Below are 21,142 nucleotides of genomic sequence, written 5' to 3' on the forward strand. Positions count from 1 at the left end.
TATAGGACTACCTTACAAATGTCTTTTCATCTAGATTAATCGTAAGCCAAATATGCCAGATCATTTTCTTGTGGAGTATCATATTAGATAGGACACATATTCCATCAAGACATAATCATCATGGAATTGTTTCATTCTTTTTTACCTTTTGAGATGAGAAACAATGGCTAGGTATTTTCATTAATGCACATTATTCAGTTGGGATGCATTATCAAGTTTATTGTGGTGATTGTTTAAAATAAGAAAAACGGAGTTTACTTCCAACTCTATTGGTCTATGTATGCTCATCATTTCTTTTTGTTGCCACCAGTTGTTTCTTTTCACACCTTGGTTAATTTGTTGCACTACTTTGCATCCTGGGAGTGAAAAAATATAGAACTTGATAATGTGTAGTAAGCTACTTGTAGTTTAACCTACTGGCTGTAATATTTTATAACGCGACATATTTTTCATCATGTGGCAGATATTGGTTATGGGAGCATTTTCAACAAGAAAGACATGCGTTTTGACAACTTTGGCATGGACGGGTGGATTTGCTGCTTGGATGACCCCTAGTTGGTGTGTGGCTGCCTGATAAGAGTGGCCATCGCTTTGTGGGTGTGGTGCTGGTTGTAGAGTAGGATAGTGTTCTTCGGCACATGCTTTTCAAATTAATGTTTTTTGGGTCTTTTTTTCCGCTCCTGTAGAGGTGTATTTTTGGATATGTTGTAATTTTGTTTTTCTAATGACATGAGCATATACTTTCTGTCAAATTCTTATTGGTGTAAATTTTCCATGGAAAATGAGAGATGCGTGAATCTCTTGGACTGAAATTAGTGGGCCTTGAAATTAATGGGCTTAAATTATAATTGGGTTGATTACTATATGGGCCGCCACTCTTGGACATGGCTGAAATTTAGTGGGCCAAAACTTAGATGGGCTGATTACTACACAGGCTGCCATGTCAGATCCATGTCAGATGATGATGTGGCACGGAAGTTAACGTCGTTACGAGCACTATAGTCATGACGGTCAAGATCCGTCATGGTCGGTGACGGTTTTCAATGATCTGTCATGGAGTGTAGGGTGGTCAAATTATGACGCGATATACATGACGGATTTTAAATCCGTCACACATACCTTTGCATGAAAGTTTTGTAGAGGTCTGTGACGGACTAAAACTGTCATGTATTAACAGGATTCTTGTAGTGAAAGTAGTTGTGGGCGTTGATTTCGTTCAATATGCTTACCGTTACTAGTCCAATCTTGATTCGGCGGCATTGTGGGATGAAGCGGCCCAGACCAACCTTACACGTACGCTTACGTGAGACCGGTTCCACCGACTGACATGCACTAGTTGCATAAGGTGGCTGACGGGTGTCTGTCTCTGCCATTTTAGTCGGATCGGATTCGATGAAAAGGGTCCTTATGAAGGGTAAATAGCAATTGGCATATCACGTTGTGGTTTTTGCGTAGGTAAGAAACGTTCTTGCTAGAAACTCATAGCAGCCATGTAAAACATGCAAACAACAATTAGAGGACGTCTAACTTGTTTTTGCAGGGTATGCTATGTGATGTGATATGGCCAAGAAGAATGTGATGAATGATATGTGATGTATGAGATTGATCATGTTCTTGTAATAGGAATCACGACTTGCATGTCGATGAGTATGACAACCGGCAGGAGCCATAGGAGTTGTCTTAATTTATTTATGACCTACCTGTCAACATAAACGTCATGTAATTACTTTACTTTATTGCTAACCGTTAGCTGTAGTAGTAGAAGTAATAGTTGGCGAGATAACTTCATGAAGACACGATGATGGAGATCATGGTGTCATGCCGGTGACGATGATGATCATGGAGCCTCGAAGAAGGAGATCAAAAGGAGCAATATGATATTGGCCATATCATGTCACTATTTGATTGCATGTGATGTTTATCATGTTTTTGCATCTTATTTGCTTAGAACGACGGTAGTAAATAAGATGATCCCTCATTAAAATTTTAAGAAAGTGTTCCCCCTAACTGTGCACCGTTGAGAAAGTTCGTCGTTTCAAAGCACCACGTGATGATCGGGTGTGATAGATTCTTACGTTCGAATACAACGGGTGTTGACGAGCCTAGCATGTACAGACATGGCCTCGGAACACATGCGAAACACTTAGGTTAACTTGACGAGCCTAGCATGTACAGACATGGCATCGGAACACAAGAGACCGAAAGGTCGAGCATGAGTCGTATGGTAGATATGATCAACATGAAGATGTTCACCGATGTTGACTAGTCCGTCTCACGTGATGATCGGACACGGCCTAGTTAACTCGGATCATGTAATCACTTGGATGACTAGAGGGATGTCTATCTGAGTGGGAGTTCATAAGATGAACTTAATTATCCTGAACATAGTCAAAAGGTCTTCGCAAATTATGTCGTAGCTCGCGCTTCAGTTCTACTGTTTAGATATGTTCCTAGAGAAAATTTAGTTGAAAGTTGATAGTAGAAATTATGCAGACAGTAAAAGGCTTATGTCCTTAATGCACCGCTCAGTGGGCTGAACCTCGAACGTCGTCTGTGGATGTTGCGAACATCTGACATACACATTTTGATAACTACGTGATAGTTCAGTTAAACGGTTTAGAGTTGAGGCACCGAAGACGTTTTAAAACTTCACGAAACATATGAGATGTTTCGATGGCTTAAATTGGGATTTCAGGCTCGTGCCCACGTCAAGAGGTATAAGACCTCCGACGATTTTCTTAGCCTGCAAACTAAGGGAGAAAAGCTCAATTGTTGAGCTTGTGCTCAGATTGTCTGAGTACAACAATCGCTTGAATCGAGTGGGAGTTGATCTTCCAGATGAAATAGTGATGGTTCTCCGAAGTCATTACCACCAAGCTGCTAGAGCTTCGTGATGAACTATAATATATCAGGGACATATATGATGATCCTTGAGATATTCGCGATGTTTGACACCACAAAAGTAGAAATCAAGAAGGAGCATCAATTGTTGATGGTTGGTGAAACCACTAGTTTCAAGAAGGGCAAGGGCAAGAAGGGATACTTCATGAAACGGCAAATCAGCTGCTGCTCTAGTGAAGAAACCCAAAGTTGAACCCAAGCCCGAGACTAAGTGCTTCTGTAATAAGGGGAACAGTCACTGAAGCAGAACCACCCTAGATACTTGGTAGATGATAAGGCTGGCAAAGTCAACAGAAGTATATTGGATATGCATTATAATGTGTACTTTACTAGTACTCCTAGTAGCACCAGGGTATTAGATACCGGTTCGGTTGCTAAGTGTTAGTAACTCAAAACAAAAGGTTACGGAATAAACGGAGACTAGCTAAAAGGTGAGATGACGATATGTGTTGGAAGTATTTCCAAGGTTGATCAAATATCGTATGCTCCCTCTACCATCGAGATTGGTATTAAAACCTAAATAATTGTTATTTGGTGTTTGCGTTGAGCATAGACATGATTGGATTATATCTATCGCAATACGGTTATTCATTTAAGGAGAATAATGGTAACTCTATTTATTTGAATAATACCTTCAATGGTCTTGCACCTAAAATGAATGGTTTATTGAATCTCGATCGTAGTGATACACATGTTCATGCCAAAAGATATAAGATAGTAATGATAGTACCACCTACTTGTGGCACTGCCACTTAAGTCATATCGGTATAAAACGCATGAAGAAGCTCCATGTTGATGGATCTTCGGACTTACTCATTTTTGAAAGGATTGAGACATGCGAACCATGTTTGTTGGTAGATATGCATGAAGAAACTCTATACAGATGGATCGTTTGGACTCACTTGATTTTGAATCACTTGAGACATGCAAATCATACCACATGGGCAAGATGACTAAAAGCCTCGTTTTTCAGTAAAATGGAACTAGAAAGCAACTTGTTGGAAGTAATACATTTTGATGTGTGCAGTCCAATGAGTGTTGAGGCGTGTAGTGGATATCGTTATGTTCTTACTTCACAGATGATTTGAGTAGATGTTGAGTATATTTACTTGATGAATCACAAGTCTGAATTATTGAAAGGTTCAAGTAATTTCAGGGTGAAGTTGAAAGATCGTCGTGACAAGAGGATAATATCTGAATTACGAGTTTGGCACAGAATTAAGACATTGTGGAAATTGTTTCACAACTAATACAGCCTGGAACACCATAGTGTGATGGTGTGTCCGAACATCATAACTGCACCCTATTGGATATGATGCATACCATGATGTCTCTTATCGAATTACCACAATAGTTTATGGGTTAGGCATTAGAGACAACCACATTCACTTTAAATAGGGCACCACGTAATTCCGATGAGATGACACCGTATGAACTATGGTTTAGAGAAACCTAAGATGTCATTTTTTAAAAGTTTGGGGCTGCGACGCTTATGTGAAAAAGTTTCAGGATGATAAGCTTGAACCCAAAGCGGATAAATAAATCTTCATACGACACCCAAAACAGTTGGGTATGCCTCCTGTCTCAGATCCGAAGGCGATAAGGGATTGTTTCTAGAATCGGGTCCTTTCTCGAGAAAAAGTTTCTCTCAAAAGAATTGAGTGGGAGGATGGTGGAGACTTGATGAGGTTATTGAACCGTCTCTTCAACTAGTGTGTGGCAGGGTACAGGAAGTTGTTCCTGTGGAACCTACACCAATTGAAGTGGAAGCTTATGATAGTGATCATGAAACTTCAGATCAAGTCACTACCAAACCTCGTGGGATGACAAGGATGCGTACTACTTCAGAGTGGTACGTAATCCTGTCTTGGAAGTCATGTTGCTAGACAACAATGATCCTACGAGCTATGGAGAAGCAATGGTGGGCCTGGATTCCGATAAATGGCTCAAGGCCATAAAATTCGAGAGAGGATCCATGTATGAAAACAAAGTGTAGACTTTGGAAGAACTACTTGATGGTCGTAAGGCTGTTGGGTACATATGGATTTGAAAAGGAAGACGGACAATGATGGTAAGTATCACAAGCTCGACTTGTCGTTAAGATGTTTTCCGACAAGTTCAAGGAGTTGACTACGATGAGACTTTCTCACTCGTAGCGATGCTAAGAGTTTGTTGGAATTATATTAGCGATTACTGCATTGTTTATGAAATCTTGCAGATAGGATGTCAAAAAACCCATTGTTTCCTCAACGATTTTCTGGAGGAAAGGTTGTATGTGATACAACCAGAAGGTTTTGTTAATCCTGAAAGATGCTAACAAGTATGCAAAGCCCCAGCAATCCTTCTCAGGACTGGAGTAAGCATCTCGGAGTTGGAATGTATGCTTTGATGATGATCAAAGATTTTGGGTTTATGCAAAGTTTATGAGAAACTTGTATTTCCAAAGAAGTGAGTGGGAGCACTATAGAATTTCTGATGAGTATATGTTGTTGACATATTGTTGATCATAAATGATGTAGAACTTCTGGAAAGCATATAGGGTTATTTGGAAAGTGTTTTTCAATGGAAATCCTGGATTAAGCTACTTGAACATTGAGCATCAAGATCTATAAGGATAGATCAAAACGGTTAATGGTACTTTCAAATGAGCACATACCTTGACATGATCTTGAAGGTGTTCAAGATGGATCAGTCAAAGAAGGAGTTCTTGCCTGAGTTGTAAGGTATGAAGTTAAGACATAAAGCTCGACCACGGCAGAAGAAAGAGGAAGGACGAAGGTCGTCCCCTATGCTTTTGTCATAGGCTCTCTACAGTATGCTATGCTGTGTGCCACACCTGAAGTGTGCCTTGCCATGAGTCATTCAAGGGGTACAAGAGTGATCCAAGAATGGATCATAGGACAGCGGTCAAAGTTATCCTTAGTAACTAGTGGACTAAGGAATTTTCTCGATTATGGAGGTGGTAAAAGAGTTCGTCATAAAGGGTTACGTCGATGCAAGCTTAACACCTATCCGGATAGCTCTGAGTAGAGATACCGGATACGTATAATGGAGCAACAATTTAGAATAGCTCCAAGTAGAACAGTTATTTGAAGTGGCTCCAAATGTAGCGTAGTAGTTGCATCTACAAGATGACATAGAAATTTGCGAAGTACATACGGATCTGAATGTTGCAGACCCGTTGACTGAAACCTCTCTCATAAGCATAACATGATCAAACCCAGAACTCTTGGGTGTTAGTCACATGGGGATGTGACCTTGAGTGTTAATCACATATCGATGTGAACTGGATTATTGACTCTAGTGCAAGTGGGAGACTGCTGGAAATATGCCCTAGAGGCAATAATAAATTGATTATTATTATATTTCCTTGTTCATGATAATCGTTTATTATCCATGCTAGCATTGTATTGATAGGAAACTCAGATACATGTGTGGATACATAGACAACACCATGTCCCTAGTAAGCCTCTAGTTGACTAGCTCGTTGATCAATAGATGGTCACGGTTTCCTGACCATGGACATTGGATGTCGTTGATAACGGGATCACATCATTAGGAGAATGATGTGATGGACAAGACCCAATCCTAAGCCTAGCACAAGATCGTGTACTTCGTATGCTAAAGCTTTTCTAATGTCAAGTATCATTTCCTTAGACCATGAGATTGTGCAACTCCCGGATACCGTAGGAATACTTTGGGTGTGCCTGTCACAACGTAATTGGGTGGCTATAAAGGTGCACTACGGGTATCTCCGAAAGTGTCTGTTGGGTTGGCACGAATCAAGACTGGGATTTGTCACTCCGTGTAAACGGAGAGGTATCTCTGGGCCCACTCGGTAGGGCATCATCATAATGTGCACAATGCGATCAAGGTGTTGATCACGGGATGATGTGTTACAGAACGAGTAAAGAGACTTGCCGGTAACGACATTAAACAAGGTATCGGGATACCGACGATCGAATCTCGGGCAAGTATCGTACCGATAGACAAAGGGAATTGTATACGGGATTGATCGAATCCTCGACATCGTGGTTCATCCGATGAGATCATCGTGGAGCATGTGGGAGCCAACATGGGTATCCAGATCCCACTGTTGGTTATTGACCGGAGAGTCATCTCGGTCATGTCTGCATGGTTCCCGAACCCATAGGTTCTACACACTTAAGGTTCGATGACGCTAGGGTTATAAAGGAAGTTTGTATGTGGTTACTGAATGTTGTTCGGAGTCCCGGATGAGATCCCAGACGTCACGAGGAGTTCAGGAATGGTCCGGAGGTAAAGATTTATATATGGGAAGTCCTGTTTTGGTCACCGAAAAAGTTTCGGCGTTTATCGGTAACGTACCGGGACCACCGGGAGGGTCCCGGGGGTCCACCAAGTGGGGCCACAAGCCCCGGAGGGCTGCATGGGCCAAGTGTGGGAGGGGACCAGCCCCAGGTGGGCTGGTGCACCCCCCACCATGGCCCAAGGCGCAAGGAAGAGGGGAAGGGGGCAAACCCTAGGGCAGATGGGCCCTAAGGCCCACCCTGGTGCGCCTCCCCCTCTCCCCTCCCCTTGGCCGCCCCTAGATGGGATCTAGGGGGCTGCCGCCACCCCTAGGGAGGGAACCCTAGGTGGGGGCGCAGCCCCTCCCCTCCCCCTATATATAGTTGAGGTTTGGGCTGCCCAATACACACGAGTTCCTCTCGTCTTGTTGGCGCAGCCCTACCTCTTTTTCTCCTCATATCTCGCGGTGCTTGGCGAAGCCCTGCTGGATCACCACGCTCCTCCACCACCACCACGCCGTTGTGCTGCTGCTGGATGGAGTCTTCCTCAACCTCTCCCTCTCTCCTTGCTGGATCAAGGCATGGGAGACGTCACCGGGCTGTACGTGTGTTGAACGCGGAGGTGCCGTCCGTTCGGCACTAGGATCTCCGGTGATTTGGATCACGATGAGTACGACTCCTTCAACCCCATTCTCTTGAACGCTTCCTCTTAGCTATCTACAAGGGTATGTAGATGCACTCTCCTTCCCTTCGTTGCTGGTTTCTCCATAGATAGATCTTGGTGACACGTAGGAAAATTTTGAATTTCTGCTACGTTCCCCAACACGGTGCACCAAGCGCGGTGACACTAGGAGTACAGGCAGCCACTGTCGTACCCCGATGTCACGCTGTCACACCGTTGGCATCTGGATCCGCAGCGGATCCCGGTGCCGGCTGTTCCGCGTACCAAGCGGGCGCACGACGACGAGGTGCGCAGGCGCCACGTGCAGCTCACACCGGAGCAGCATCGGTTACCAGAGTACGCCACCGACTCCCCTAACTGGGAGGCGTGGTTCGACCGCGAACACGAGGAGCAACGGCGCTCAGGTGTCGACACCGTCCCTCGCCGTTCCCATCGCCGCCACCGTAGGTAGAGCCGGAGGACATGGAGGCGGAGGCGGAGTATCAAGCCGTCCTCGAGGAGGCCCTACAGCACGCGCTGGAGGCTAGCCGCCTCGAGGAGGACGCGCACTGGGATGGGCTAGAGCAAGCCCTTGCCCTGTCGGCGGCGGGGGACTCCGTCCACACCCCGCTCTTCATGCCGCCACCGCCATTGTCGCCGCCCATCCAGCCAAGACGGAGCCGGAGCCGACGCGTAAGCGCTCCCCGCCTCCACCCACTTGGCCGGAGGAGGCCTACTCATGGACGGGCCAGTACCGTGAGTGGGTGAGCGTGCCTTCCGTCCACTTTGCCGCGACGCCGCAGGAGGAGGTGGCCCACCTCGAGCGATGGAAGGAGCACTGGCTCCGCCAGGAGCAGGCCGACGGCGAGGAGCAGATGCGCTACGAGGCCATGCTCCAACGCGATGCGGAGGCGCTCCGGCTCGAGGAGGAGGAGGAGGAGCATGCACGGCTGGCCGCAATGCCGCTGCCCCAGTAGACGCCGGAGGTGGCTGCCCTGGCAGCGTACCAGGCGTCATTCGGGTGGGCTGGCCCTGTTCCGGTCTTCATCGACCTCACCGACGACGGCGACATCGATGGAAAGGGCAAGAGCAAGGCCGACGACATCTAGGGTAGCGTGCGGGATGGCAGCAGGCGGGCGCAGACTTTTATTTAATGTTTATTAGATTTAGGTGGGCTTTGGCCGGCGTTTGATCAGCCACTTTTATGTTTAATTACATTTATTATGTTTACTAGTAAACATGCCGATTTTTTATTACTAATAATTAGTAATGACGTAATTACGATAGTGGGAAAGGGTTAGCCAAAATCTGAAAAATAGAAAGGACGCGAGGGAAAACAGCGTCCACAGCTGGACGCTATTGTGCAGAACGTCCGGTTTGGACGCCAATACAAACAACGTCCAGCAAATGGTTTGGTCTGCACCCTAAATAGAATAAACCGAGTTGTTTTCCTCTAATAGACGGATGTTATGTCTCCAGTAAACCCTAGTACGCATGGATTCGTCGCTCCTCAACGTCGCCATGTGCTAACCAGCCTCCAACACTCACATCTCTAATCATCACGGCATCTCTATCTCTCTTGTTCCCCGCTCACGGTTAAGATCCTCCAATCTATCTCGTGGTTGGTGCATATGATTTGGGGTAAGGTCGTCTTGCATTCTGTTGGTTTCAGTCTTTGTTTAATTGATGCATGTGATTTGTTGAAATTTGGACACAAAACCATATGATGACTAGTATTCTGGGAAAATTCCATTGAGCTTAGCGCCAAGGAGGAGTGACATAGCTTGAAAGGATTACAACCCATGTCTGGCATGTTACAAAGCAGAACCATGAACTGTTTTTGTTGAGCAAAAAGAAAGAAACATCTAGTCAGTTACACTTCTAGGTCGGTGCAGATGGCCATAGCATATCACCATATGATCCATTCTAATTTACTACTTGTGAAGAACTCCTTGACCGAAAACTGGGAGCTTGACTTGCATCTTGTGTTGTCCGTCCTCCATATCCTATGGCTTCTTCAACCTTGAGATATGTTGTAAAACCTCTCCCAGAGTAATTCCACTCATTAAATACATCGGAGTTGCTTTCCTTTGGGGGACTCGGTGGGTGAGCAATATCTGACACCTCATCATCAGATGGGATATCTTCGATATTCAGCGGCAATCTAGCCTCAGCGAGCATGCTTCATAGCCTAGGCTCCATGTTCAAATCCATCAGGTTTCCTACACAAGACCTCAATATAGATCTTCCTATCTTCTTGCATCCAGTAGTAGTAGCACATTTGATCCCCCATGCAGCATTCTTTATCTCACGTAGGCTCTACAAGAGATAATACAAATTTCAAATCATGTGATTGTTAATGTGTTGCAAAGAAATAATTAAAATCTTGCACACACTTACAATGTGAGCCAATGGCGGGCCGCTAGGCATGTAGCCGGTTTATTCGATGCTATCTCGAGGATATGTGATAGGTTCATTTAGGCCTCCTAAGCATTGAGAGTCAAATAATATTGTGTACATACCATTTTTCTGGAACCAATGTCTATACTCAGGTAAACTAGCTACATCAAAGTGAATGTCCTCTGGCCACACTCTTGCTTCAACACGATTGTATTCTTGAACATAATTCGCATGGACTAACTCCCAATTATTCGATTTTCCTGCAGAATGCTTAATTTTTCGAAGTCTCCGAACCTCTGCCTCGCCACGTGGAAGAGAAGGTGGAATGGGTTGTCTTAATCCAAATTGCCGCATCACCTTATGTGGATAGTGGAACTCCACAATCCAAAAATGCATGAGCGGTACTCTAGCAAACCACCAATCAGAATCTTGATGAGCTTCGAAAGGCATCTGCTCTAGAAGATCATCATATGGTTGCCAATCAACTACACCTTCTCGAATCAAATCAATTTGATTTCGATAATATTCTGTACCTATATATTCGATTGCAAGTTACTAAAATTGTTCATCATACCACAAATGATGTGTAACAAATTTGGTGAGAAGAATACAAACCAGCATTGTGAGGGACATCAAACGCATGTGCAGCACACCACTTTGCTCCAAAAACAGGGTTATAATCCAAGTGTACTTCGTGTTCATCTTCTTCTTCATCAGGTTCATCTCCTTCTTTGGGCTTCTCAAAAATAACTTTAGGGCGACCAAGTGGCAAATGGGACCAAGACCATAACTGTAGCAGCAATAAAGGCCCTGAAATTTCTAGTCTCCCCTTCTTAGCACCCATGCTCAATTGTCTATACAGCACAGCAAGAGCAGCTGCTCTCCAATTATACTCTGTTTGTTGTCCTAAATCCTGCATAAATTGGAGATACATGGTTGGCACTCCATCTCCAGATGTATCAGTAAAGACTATGGAGCCAAGGATATCTAGAACAAGTGCTCGAGCATGCCAATGAATCTCCCTATCCATTGGATTATCCGGCAACACATGGAAGCGTTCCCGCAGTTTACCCAAATTTAGAGAGTATTGTGAATTCCTAACAACAATATTATCATCGCCTTTTTGCCTTTTTTTGTTTCATGTGTTGTTCATCCACAGAAATCCCAAACAACCTCTCAACTAATTCTGACCATTGTGCATCAGCTTTGCCAGCAAGTGGTTTACCCTGGATAGGCAATCCCCACCAACAACTGACATCTTGCAACGTAATAGTCATTTCTCCTACAGGTAGGTGAAAACTATTTGTCTCGGGCCGCCAACGCTCCACCAATGCCGATATCAAGTATTTGCCGACATTGATTTTCCTCATCTTAGCAATCTGATAAAAACCAAGGTTATCTAAATCTGATGTACATAGAGGATCAAACGGGATGCCAACACGGTGAAACCGTACATTCAAGCAAATGTTAGGCTGCATCAATACACACAAAAATTAGTCTTTATTTAACCACTAAGTCTAACAAATGACATGCGAAATCACTCACATTTTCCCAAGTTTTGGATATTTTGTGCTGGCTGTGAGGCACCCATAGCATATCACTGAAACATCCATTTCTATCCATTTCAAAACCCTGTTACAGCATAAAAGGAGGGAGTAAATGTTGAGGTAAAATATCAAAGCAATCATTTGAATTTATTCTTCACAATCTACACTGATAAATAAAGGTCAAACAATCTAATGTTTTCAGCTATGCCTAGGCAGTAAGTGAAATTAGTAAAGCTACAACAAGATGCAATCAATGGTTTGGGCGATGTACAGAGAAGCAGTGGAGAGAAGAGAGAGGGACGACCACCTTCGACCGACTTGCTGATGTAGCCGCGGCGGCGCCCTCAACCCACCACTTTGGCCGTGAGGAGGTTGGGGGTAGCCGTGAGGGTGTGGTCATCGGGGATGAGCCGGAGGTTGGGGCGGTCGTGAGGATGTCGGCAGCGACGCCAAGGCTGAGGCGGTCCGTGGGAAGGTGGGCGGCGGGGATCAGTCGGAGGCCAGGGCCGGCCGTGGTAGGCAGGGAGATGGAGGTGGGAGATGGGGACGAGATGGGTGTGGAGGCCAGGGCCGGCCGTGGCAGGCAGGTAGATGGATGTGGGAGATGGAGACCAGATGGGTGCGGCGGCCTCCAGTCAAACTAGATAATGGATGCTAGCAAAAACAGCGACCACACTATGACGTTGTTAGCATCTGCGTCCAGGTCGGGACGCTCTTGTCCATAGCGTCCTTACTATTTTTAAAATTTGCATGTATCCTTTATTACTTTCGTAATTATGGAAATATTAATTACTATTTATAAAACAATCGGCTAAACATGCCCGTGCGTTGCAACGGCATAACAAAAAGCACCCGATCCCAACGCACATGTCCACGCTCTTTATTTCAATGTGTCACCCCATCTATGTCACCACTTATCCTCCCCCGGTCGAGATCTCCTCTGTGTTCTTAAGTGTGATCATTCAATACGACATGGAAATACCCCTTTAGCAAAGAAAAATAGACAGGATGTCGCTTTATTTTATCGCATTGAAAAAGACTATCCATATCCTATGTACCTAACATTTCTAGGGGATTCTGTGTGAGAAAGCACGGATATTTATTTCATTCCATATCAGTATATTAGTAAATTTGTCACATATACACTGTTTGTCGAACCAATTCCAATAATATCTATATACATGCATATCTCTGGAAAGAAAAGGAACACACACACATACAATGGAAGTGTCTCAAGGGCCAAACTGTTCTGGAAACTATCATAGCAGAAATCATATTTTTCTAAATCTGGACTTAAAGGGGATGCGCGCACACTTATCTTGGCTTGATCAGCTGAACAATCAGATCTTACTACTCGACATTGGTATTGTTTGATGCTTCCCTTCGAATATCAGGCAATTTGTGATTCACCATTGCCCTAGGGACTCGACATCCCAGCTATCTTGCTCTGGCAGCTTACTGGTAGCAGACGAAAATACTTGGATGCCTGATCTGGAAGTTGTTCTAAATTTGTACAGCTCCCTAGGTGGACGCATAGAAGGTTGAACAATGTTTTATTAATCAGTTATAGCATCCGTAAACTTCAAAGAAAATGCATAAACAAAGTCTACCTCATTAGGTGCATCCTTTTATGATTCGTGGCAGTTAGGTGAACACAGACACTAGTAGAAAACGGAGCTTCAGCGCCGGTTCATAAGGGCCTTTAGTGCCGGTTCCATAACCGGCACTAAAGGGTGGTCACTAAAGGCCCCCCCCCCCCTTTTAGTACCGGTTCGGCACGAACCGGCGCTAAAGTGCCACCACGTGGCGTCAGCTCGCGCCCTGGTATGGGGGACCTTTAGTACCAGTTGGTGTTACCAACCGGTACTAAAGGTTTTTTGTTTTTGAATTTTTTTTTGAAAATTTTAATTTTTTTTTTGAAAATTTTCGAAAAAAAATTTGATTTTTTTTTATTTTTATTTTTTCTGAATTATTTGATGATTTAGTCTCTAATCACCTCTCATAACTGCTCAAGTGTGGATCACTCATTCCAAATCGCCTGACTTCCCGGCCGGTTACCCATCCTCTCACTCCCCCAGCCTGAGCACGCTTAACTTCGGAGTTCAATTCCCCCTACATTCCAAGTCTACACTTATTGTTTTCCTGAGAAATGTAAGCTGTCAATCCTATTAACCCTCAGTAGTTTAGCTTGAGCATGAAGTCACACGTTTCACCGTTTGAGTTTGAAACTATTATTCTAAAAAACAGTAATTATGTATTAACACTAATATTTCTTGAATAAGTAGTTTGACCATAGTTTGACAACAGTTTGACCAGATTTGGCCAAAATTCAAAAAAACTGAGATACTTATTTAGTAACACTAATAGTATTGCGTAATTATTTAGTAACACTCTATATTTCTTGAATCAGTTGTTTGACCGGTTTGACAAGATTTAACCAAAATTCAAAAAAACATAAATTAGAGCATATCTTTTTTTTCTTTTACAATTTTGTCATTTCAAAAATTGTCCTAAACCCTAAACCCGAGACTTAAAACGTCGGAAACTCTATGCTAAACAGTAAAAACTAAGGGTTTAAACCATAAAACCTAACCCTAAACTCTGAAATCTAAACCCTAGCACTAAACGCTAAAAACGTCTAAAAAACATCTAAAACGCCCAAAAATTCTATTTTCCCTTTGGAATTTTATGATTTTAAAAAATTGTCAAAACAGAAAACACGGTTCAAGAAACAGTATGGGTTGCTAATAGGGGTCAGCCCATCACCAACCCCAGCATCAACCAAACACGGTTCAAGATATCAAGTGATGGCAATCTTGTCATCGTAAACCATTCCGCCAACAATGAATCCATTGTTTGGTCCTCTCACATTGTAAATAATAGGACACACATCAACACAAACAACACTAGTGTCGCTGTTCTCTTGAACAGTGGAAACCTTGCCTTCAAAGAGAGCGCGTCATCTGACCTACCGGTCTGGCAGAGCTTCGACTACCCAACAGATGTTATACTTCCTGGTGCAAAGTTTGGTCGGGACAAGGTCACTGGTTTCAGTCACCAGGCCATCTCAAAGAAGAGCCTGATTGACCCGGGTCTTGGCTCATACTATTATGAACTAGAACAAACCAAGGGGCTCGTCCTCAAGCGCCACAACCCCTCGGTAGAATATTGGCTTTATGCATCCTCCACAAAATCATCGTTGAATCTTGTACCAATGCTCAAGGCAGTGCTAGATATGGATCCTGGCACCAAAGGTTTGATAAATGCAACATATGTTGATAACAACCAAGAGGAGTACTACATGTACATATCGCTTGATGAGTCGTCTTCCTTTTTTATCTTACTGGATATCTCTGGTCAGATAAAGCTTAATCTTTGGTCACAAGCTAAACAATCTTGGCAAACCATATATGCCATACCCGATGATCCCTGCATTCCTCCTGCTACTTGTGGACCTTACACGGTCTGCAATGGCAATGCACATCCATCATGTGACTGTATGAAGAGCTTCTCTCAGAAGTCACCGCAGGATTGGGAATTTGAGGACAGAACAGAAGGGATGCATCAGAAATAGACCATTGCATTGCACTAGTGACAGAAACATCACAAGTTCAACGGACATGTTCCATCCCATTTCTCAAGTTACATTGCCCTACAACCCGCAGAGCATAGTCGTTGCTTCTACTCAGAGCAAATGTGAAGAAGCTTGTCTCAGTTCCTGCTCCTGCACTGCTTATTCCTATAACAATAGCAGATGCTATGTATGGAATGGGGAATTGCTTAGTGTAAATCTTAACAACGGCATTACTATCACTTCTAAAGATGTTCTTTATCTCCGTCTTTCTGCCAAAGATTTCTTGCCAAGTTTGAGAAAAAACAAAAGAAAACCAAACGTTGGAGTTGTTATTGCCACAAGCATTACTGGGTTTGGGTTACTCATTCTCCTGTTCTTGTTACTGAATTGGAGGAACAAATTCATGTGGTGTGGTTTGCTGCCATTATACTATGACAATCAAGGTAGTGTTGGCAGGATTATAGCCTTCAAATATACTGATTTTAGTTCATGCTACTAAAAACTTCTATGAAAAGTTAGGTGTTGGAAGTTTTGGTTCTGTATACAAGGGAGTGTTAAGTGACTCGAAGACTATTGTAGCAGTGAAAAGGCTTGATGGTGCCCGTCAAGGAGAGAAGCAATTCAGGGCTGAGGTGAGCTCAGTTGGACTTATCGAACACATAAACCTAGTCAAATTGATAGGTTTTTGCTGCGAAGGTGATCACGGATTACTTGTTTCAACGGACCAATCTTTTTGTTCTGCAAATTTTGATATATTATATGTATTTTTATGAATTACGATGATTTAGTTATGATTTTTTCAAGTTTGAAAATTGCCCTATAGTCCCGGTTTGTGTCTCCAACCGGGACTATAGCTTAGACCCCTTTAGTGCCGGTTCGTCGCATGAACCGGTACTAAAGGTTGTCCCTTTAGTACCGGTTTGTGCCACAAACCGGGACTAAAGAGGCTTGTGGGGCCCCGGCCTGACGCCAGCCTACCACCACCCCTTTAGTACCGGTTCGTGGCACGAACCAGTACTAAAGGTTCAACACGAACCGGCATTAATGCAAATCCGTTCGAACCGGCACTAATGGTACCATTAGTACCGGGCCAAAATCAAACCGGCACTAATGTGCTTCACCTTTGACCCTTTTTCTACTAGTGAGAGATAATAAGAAACATATGAAACTGGCTTTTTAAACTTGCATTATTGCAGTATGCAAGAAATTGATGTCTGATGATATTGTCCCCAAGTGGTCTAGGATAACTTGATAATCTAAGAATGCACTAAGTGATTATGTAGAGAATTATAAATTCGCCAAATTCTTAATTCAGTATTTTAATCAAACAACATTTGTCAATTTTGAACTATTTGATATTGTTGATTGTGCGTATGTCTATTTAGTTAGAGAAGGTTCAGCAAATTCCTGTTATTACCTTGACAGTGCCCACAGCTGGACAGAGTTAATATTTTTCGCAAGAAATCTCTGTTATAAATGGTCCAAATTTATCTATATGTATTATGTATATCTCCAACAATAGAAAAAACATTTTGGTCCTCTTCCTCTCTAGCAAATCTTCGTCGGTGATAGGGATATGCCAATGACCTTTCTCTGATTTCTGAGTTTCAGAGGTAGAGGGTGGAACAATTAGAAAGTCAACAAAGGGCTAGATGAATCTGATTGAAAAACTAAAAACAACAGAATATCTTGTTGTGCATAAATCATCAATTATATGCCCAATTAGTACTGTCCAGTTAAAGGTCGAAGCTAGAATTATAGATCTTACAACTGTACTTCCAAGAAGAACAATTCAATGTCAGACTTTTATCATTGCTAAATGTCAGGATCTCATATCATACAATCATAATCCTCCTAGATTAGGATTATACCAAATTAGTGAACGAATAAAATAACTACAATTTGGAGCTTCAAGTAAAGCAAACGGTTAACTTAATTCTCTAGTCGACGGCCATGTTGGTACCTGAAGAATCACCCTCCCCCTGCTGTTAGTTCAGCACTTTGGTCCCAAGTTCTTGGCGCAGCATCCGATCCCAAATCTCCAACCTGGTAGCCAATTCTGGTCAACAAATAGTAGCATGGAATACTTTTCCAACTAACTTAGAATCAGACAAGAAGACATGCTTACCATGTTGGCGTATATGACACTGGAACCACCCATGCAACCATTGTCTAGATGTGTCTCTTTCGGTTCAAAACTGTGAATTTCAGAGATGCGCTTCTCTGAAAGCATAAAGATGCCATATCAGACTCAACACCTGGCTCAACAGATTATACAGTTCGGTGCAAATATTTATACTGCTTTCATGTGCAAATTCAAGTGAGAGTAGTATATTGGTAATCCATATTTCAGATGGAAACAGGAAAACGGAAGTGCGATTTTAGAGGTGAATACCTTATCCTCCACCTCGTGGATAAAACAGTAGCCGTCAGATGCATGGTGAAGTGGTGGCCACCATGCGATCAATGCAAACAGAAACAAGCACACCACTGCCCATCATATTTGGAGGTAAATATACAGTAGTGCTCTCCGGCGTTCATCCTTTCTTCTGTGTTTTCTTTTCACTTCTTCTTTGCCATTCTGGTTCTTGTCAGGCGACATGAAAAATCAACGAAGGGAAAAACTAAACAAAGTAAGAAACGGGGCAACAGATGCCATGGCATGAGCTGTGAGCACAACAACTCATCTCACCGAATTTTTACAGCTTGGTCGAGTTTTCACTTGGGCCCCCTTTTCACCACATGCCGACATCATCATTGGCTGCGCGGCGGTGTCGGTGGCGGTGGCGCAGCCACAGAAGGCACCCCGGCGGTCGGCACTGCCACCGCAGATGGCGAAGTGGGCCACCGACCGGTTGCTGGACGCCGGCACGCGGTTCTCCTCTCACAGGAACTCCCTGGAGCACGCCCGCTCCATCTCCCGCTCGTAGTCATGCACCAACATGTCCGTCGAGGCACCCTCCTCGTTCCGAGCCCGCGCCAGCATGCCCGCGGTGTAACCGCTGACATCCGACCCGGCGACGACGCCGCGTACCTGCCATCATCAAAACCGAACGAGATTCAGGAAGCTGCTTCTTTCACTCGAGCAAGAAATCTAATTCCCCCAAAACTAAAATTGGATCTTGGATGCCTACCCGCGCGGGCCGTCGACGAGGATGACATCCCAGGCGACGTCGTAGAGTGGTTGGGGAGGTCGTTGATGACGAGGCGGCAGGCGGAGAAGAGCAAGTTCTGGACGGGGCGGCACTCGGCGGCGCACACGGCCTCGAGGAGGTCCGGGAACCCGCGGACCGTGGTGGTGTAGGCCACCTATTAGGCCTCCAGCCCCGGATGCGAACACGCACCCCGGCAGACCCGGCTCCGCCTCCCCGCCTCACCGCCCCCTTATCCCTGCAAGAAAAACGTCACCTCAAATTAGCCACTAAAAAGGATAGCGGGTTGAATACTCCAAAGTGCAAGGTCCTTTTTATAAAAACGAAACGTCTTCTCATGTATCCACTTACATAGGGACGGCAGTTTAATTCCTAAAAAGAACAGGGACCTGTTTGTAAAACAGCCGCAACGCTGAACCCGACAGACTCAACCCGTGCTTTATTATTAGGAAAAGATTTCGTGCAACTTGTTTCTTTTTTTTTCACGCCGGAACATTTGAACGGTCAAGCCGACCCATTTTAAAATACGGACGCGGACGTCCGCCTGGCCGACCCAAACGGACAAAAAGCGGACAAATCGCGCGTCCGTTTGGGTCGCCCCGTTGGAGTTGCTCTTAGCGGCTGCTCTTGAATGAGTTGATAGATTGACAGGATTTTGTTCAGGGAAATGCCAAGGTGAAGCCATACCAGAATGCCATGCCTGTGGGCGCATCACAAAGAATCTGGTCCTGGTGATCTAATCCTGAATTCTGGAAACAAAATGGGGCTGAAGGCAGATCGCCATGTGCTTTTGCATGACTTCTCTGTTTTCTGATCATCTCTTTTGACGGTAATGGTTGTTCTCGGTTTTAATGCACATTGCATTTTTTACTGTAAGACTACAGAATGCAATAAAAAGGAAAAATATTTGCAGTCACGGGCCAGAACTAAACAGGAGAAGGCAGTTTATACCACCGTAGAATGATCGTGGTGTGTCGCCGCGTGAGGCCCTCTAGTAAAAAAAATATAGTTTTGCTAAAGCATATCTAGAGCTCGCAAACCTCAATATACGGTTAGAGGGAGGATGCCAAAACTCGACGTTTTTGCCTGACTCGGACCCATTTCATGGCCTATAGCTCACCGTTTTGGGTCCCGGGGAGATTATCATGTTCGGCAACCCTCAAACAACTAATAGAGGGAAGCTGCCAAAACTCACATTTCTTGTCAATTTGGAACTGTTTCGTGGGCCCATAGCTCACCTTTTTGGAATGAGTACATTCTTATGTAGTTCTTATTTAAATCTCTAAGAAGACTTATATTTAGGAATTGAAGGAGTATAAATTAGGTGCAACGGTAACATCAAATACCCAGTGCATTATATACTTTCTCATATGGTCCATGCACGTGGGACACTCTCACATGTATGAGCTCGTGCACAATTTTCTCATGGCATTGGCATGCAACGTACTTCTTTGCTAGGGAGCTAGCTAGACGTAAGATGCACTACATGGAATGGCGCGCTTCGCTGCGCTCAGTAAAACTGGAGCTACTCAATTAAACTCTCCTCTGTTCACAGGTTGCGTATAATTAAGAACTACTGCAAATGTATCTTGCATATAATTTGAAACATCAAATTACAATAAGCAGTAAGGTAAATAGGTCTCATACACAATTCAACGAAACTAAAATCAAGCTAATAAGTAGCATAATTACCATGTGCGTATACAACAGCTCACAATTCAGCAATGCCGAATATCTTTTTTTTTTGGAAGAAAGAGAGCTTAATATATTACCAAGGGGGAATATACTATATACTATTAAATAGTTGATCCTCAATAAGTCTAATTCTCTCAACATGCGGCCTCCCATCTCACCAACTGTGCCATGTCAGCATCCACTAACACTATTTTGCAACCGCATGCAAACCACATGCATACTCTTTGTTCACACATAGTGCAAGTGTGAAACATTTCTACATCAATAATAGTAGCTCTTGATTTAGATCATTTTTATACATAGTACTTCTGAAATTAATCTTTATTCTGGCCGCAACGTGTGGGAAAATCACCTAGTATATTAATATATAGTCTCTCGGTTCTAGAATATATGGTGTTTCGATTTTCGTTCAAAGTCAAACTTTGTATGTTTGATCAAGTTTATAGAATAAAATATCTACATCTACAATACAAAATAAATAAAATATGAAAATATTTTTGTGAGGATCTAATGATACAAATTTGGTACTATAGATCTCAGTATTTTTTTTCCTCTAAAAACAAGGTCAAACATGCACATGTTTGACTTTAAAAAAACTGATACACCTTACATTTTGAAGCGGAGGGTTCATAAGAGATATTCTGCATTGTGGAGGTAGGTTGTAAATGTTTGCAATGCAGAATGTCTGTTCAAGAACAGACTTGTTGCCTAAAGGAACTAAAACATATGCCACCTTTTTAAAAGTAGGTGAACCAAGTTTTTACAAATGAGAAGAATAGTGAGCCATCAAATCTCAGAATTTTGCAAAAAGGCACATGAAGATAACCAACAGCCATATCCTCAAATCCATATACCAAAGACATAAAATTGCAAGCCTGCAAATTATTATCATTCACTCATAGGCGCAGACTTGCTAGTTGTACGCGAAAAAACTAACATCGGCA

At 43.5% G+C, this 21,142-nt stretch overlaps 1 protein-coding gene and 1 pseudogene across 1 annotated transcript; one reads left to right on the plus strand and one right to left on the minus strand.

The window, feature by feature from the left end:
- Positions 1 to 10,269: 10,269 nt before the first annotated feature.
- On the minus strand, positions 10,270 to 11,829 carry LOC147988382 (serine/threonine-protein phosphatase 7 long form homolog). Its single transcript, XM_087544099.1, has 3 exons — positions 11,776 to 11,829; positions 10,846 to 11,702; positions 10,270 to 10,763 (listed from the first exon to the last, which is right to left on the minus strand). Exons 2-3 carry the CDS (start codon positions 11,258 to 11,260, stop codon positions 10,270 to 10,272), a joined length of 909 nt encoding a protein of 302 aa, XP_087400225.1. The 5' UTR covers positions 11,261 to 11,702; positions 11,776 to 11,829.
- A 382-nt stretch (positions 11,830 to 12,211) lies between these two features.
- On the plus strand, positions 12,212 to 16,603 carry LOC125532556 (G-type lectin S-receptor-like serine/threonine-protein kinase At2g19130; annotated as a pseudogene).
- The last annotated feature ends 4,539 nt before the right edge of the window (positions 16,604 to 21,142 follow it).

This window comes from Triticum urartu, chromosome 1A (genome assembly GCF_056163025.1).
Source record: "Triticum urartu cultivar PI428250 chromosome 1A, HENAU_Tu73, whole genome shotgun sequence".
Classification (NCBI taxonomy): domain Eukaryota; kingdom Viridiplantae; phylum Streptophyta; class Magnoliopsida; order Poales; family Poaceae; genus Triticum; species Triticum urartu.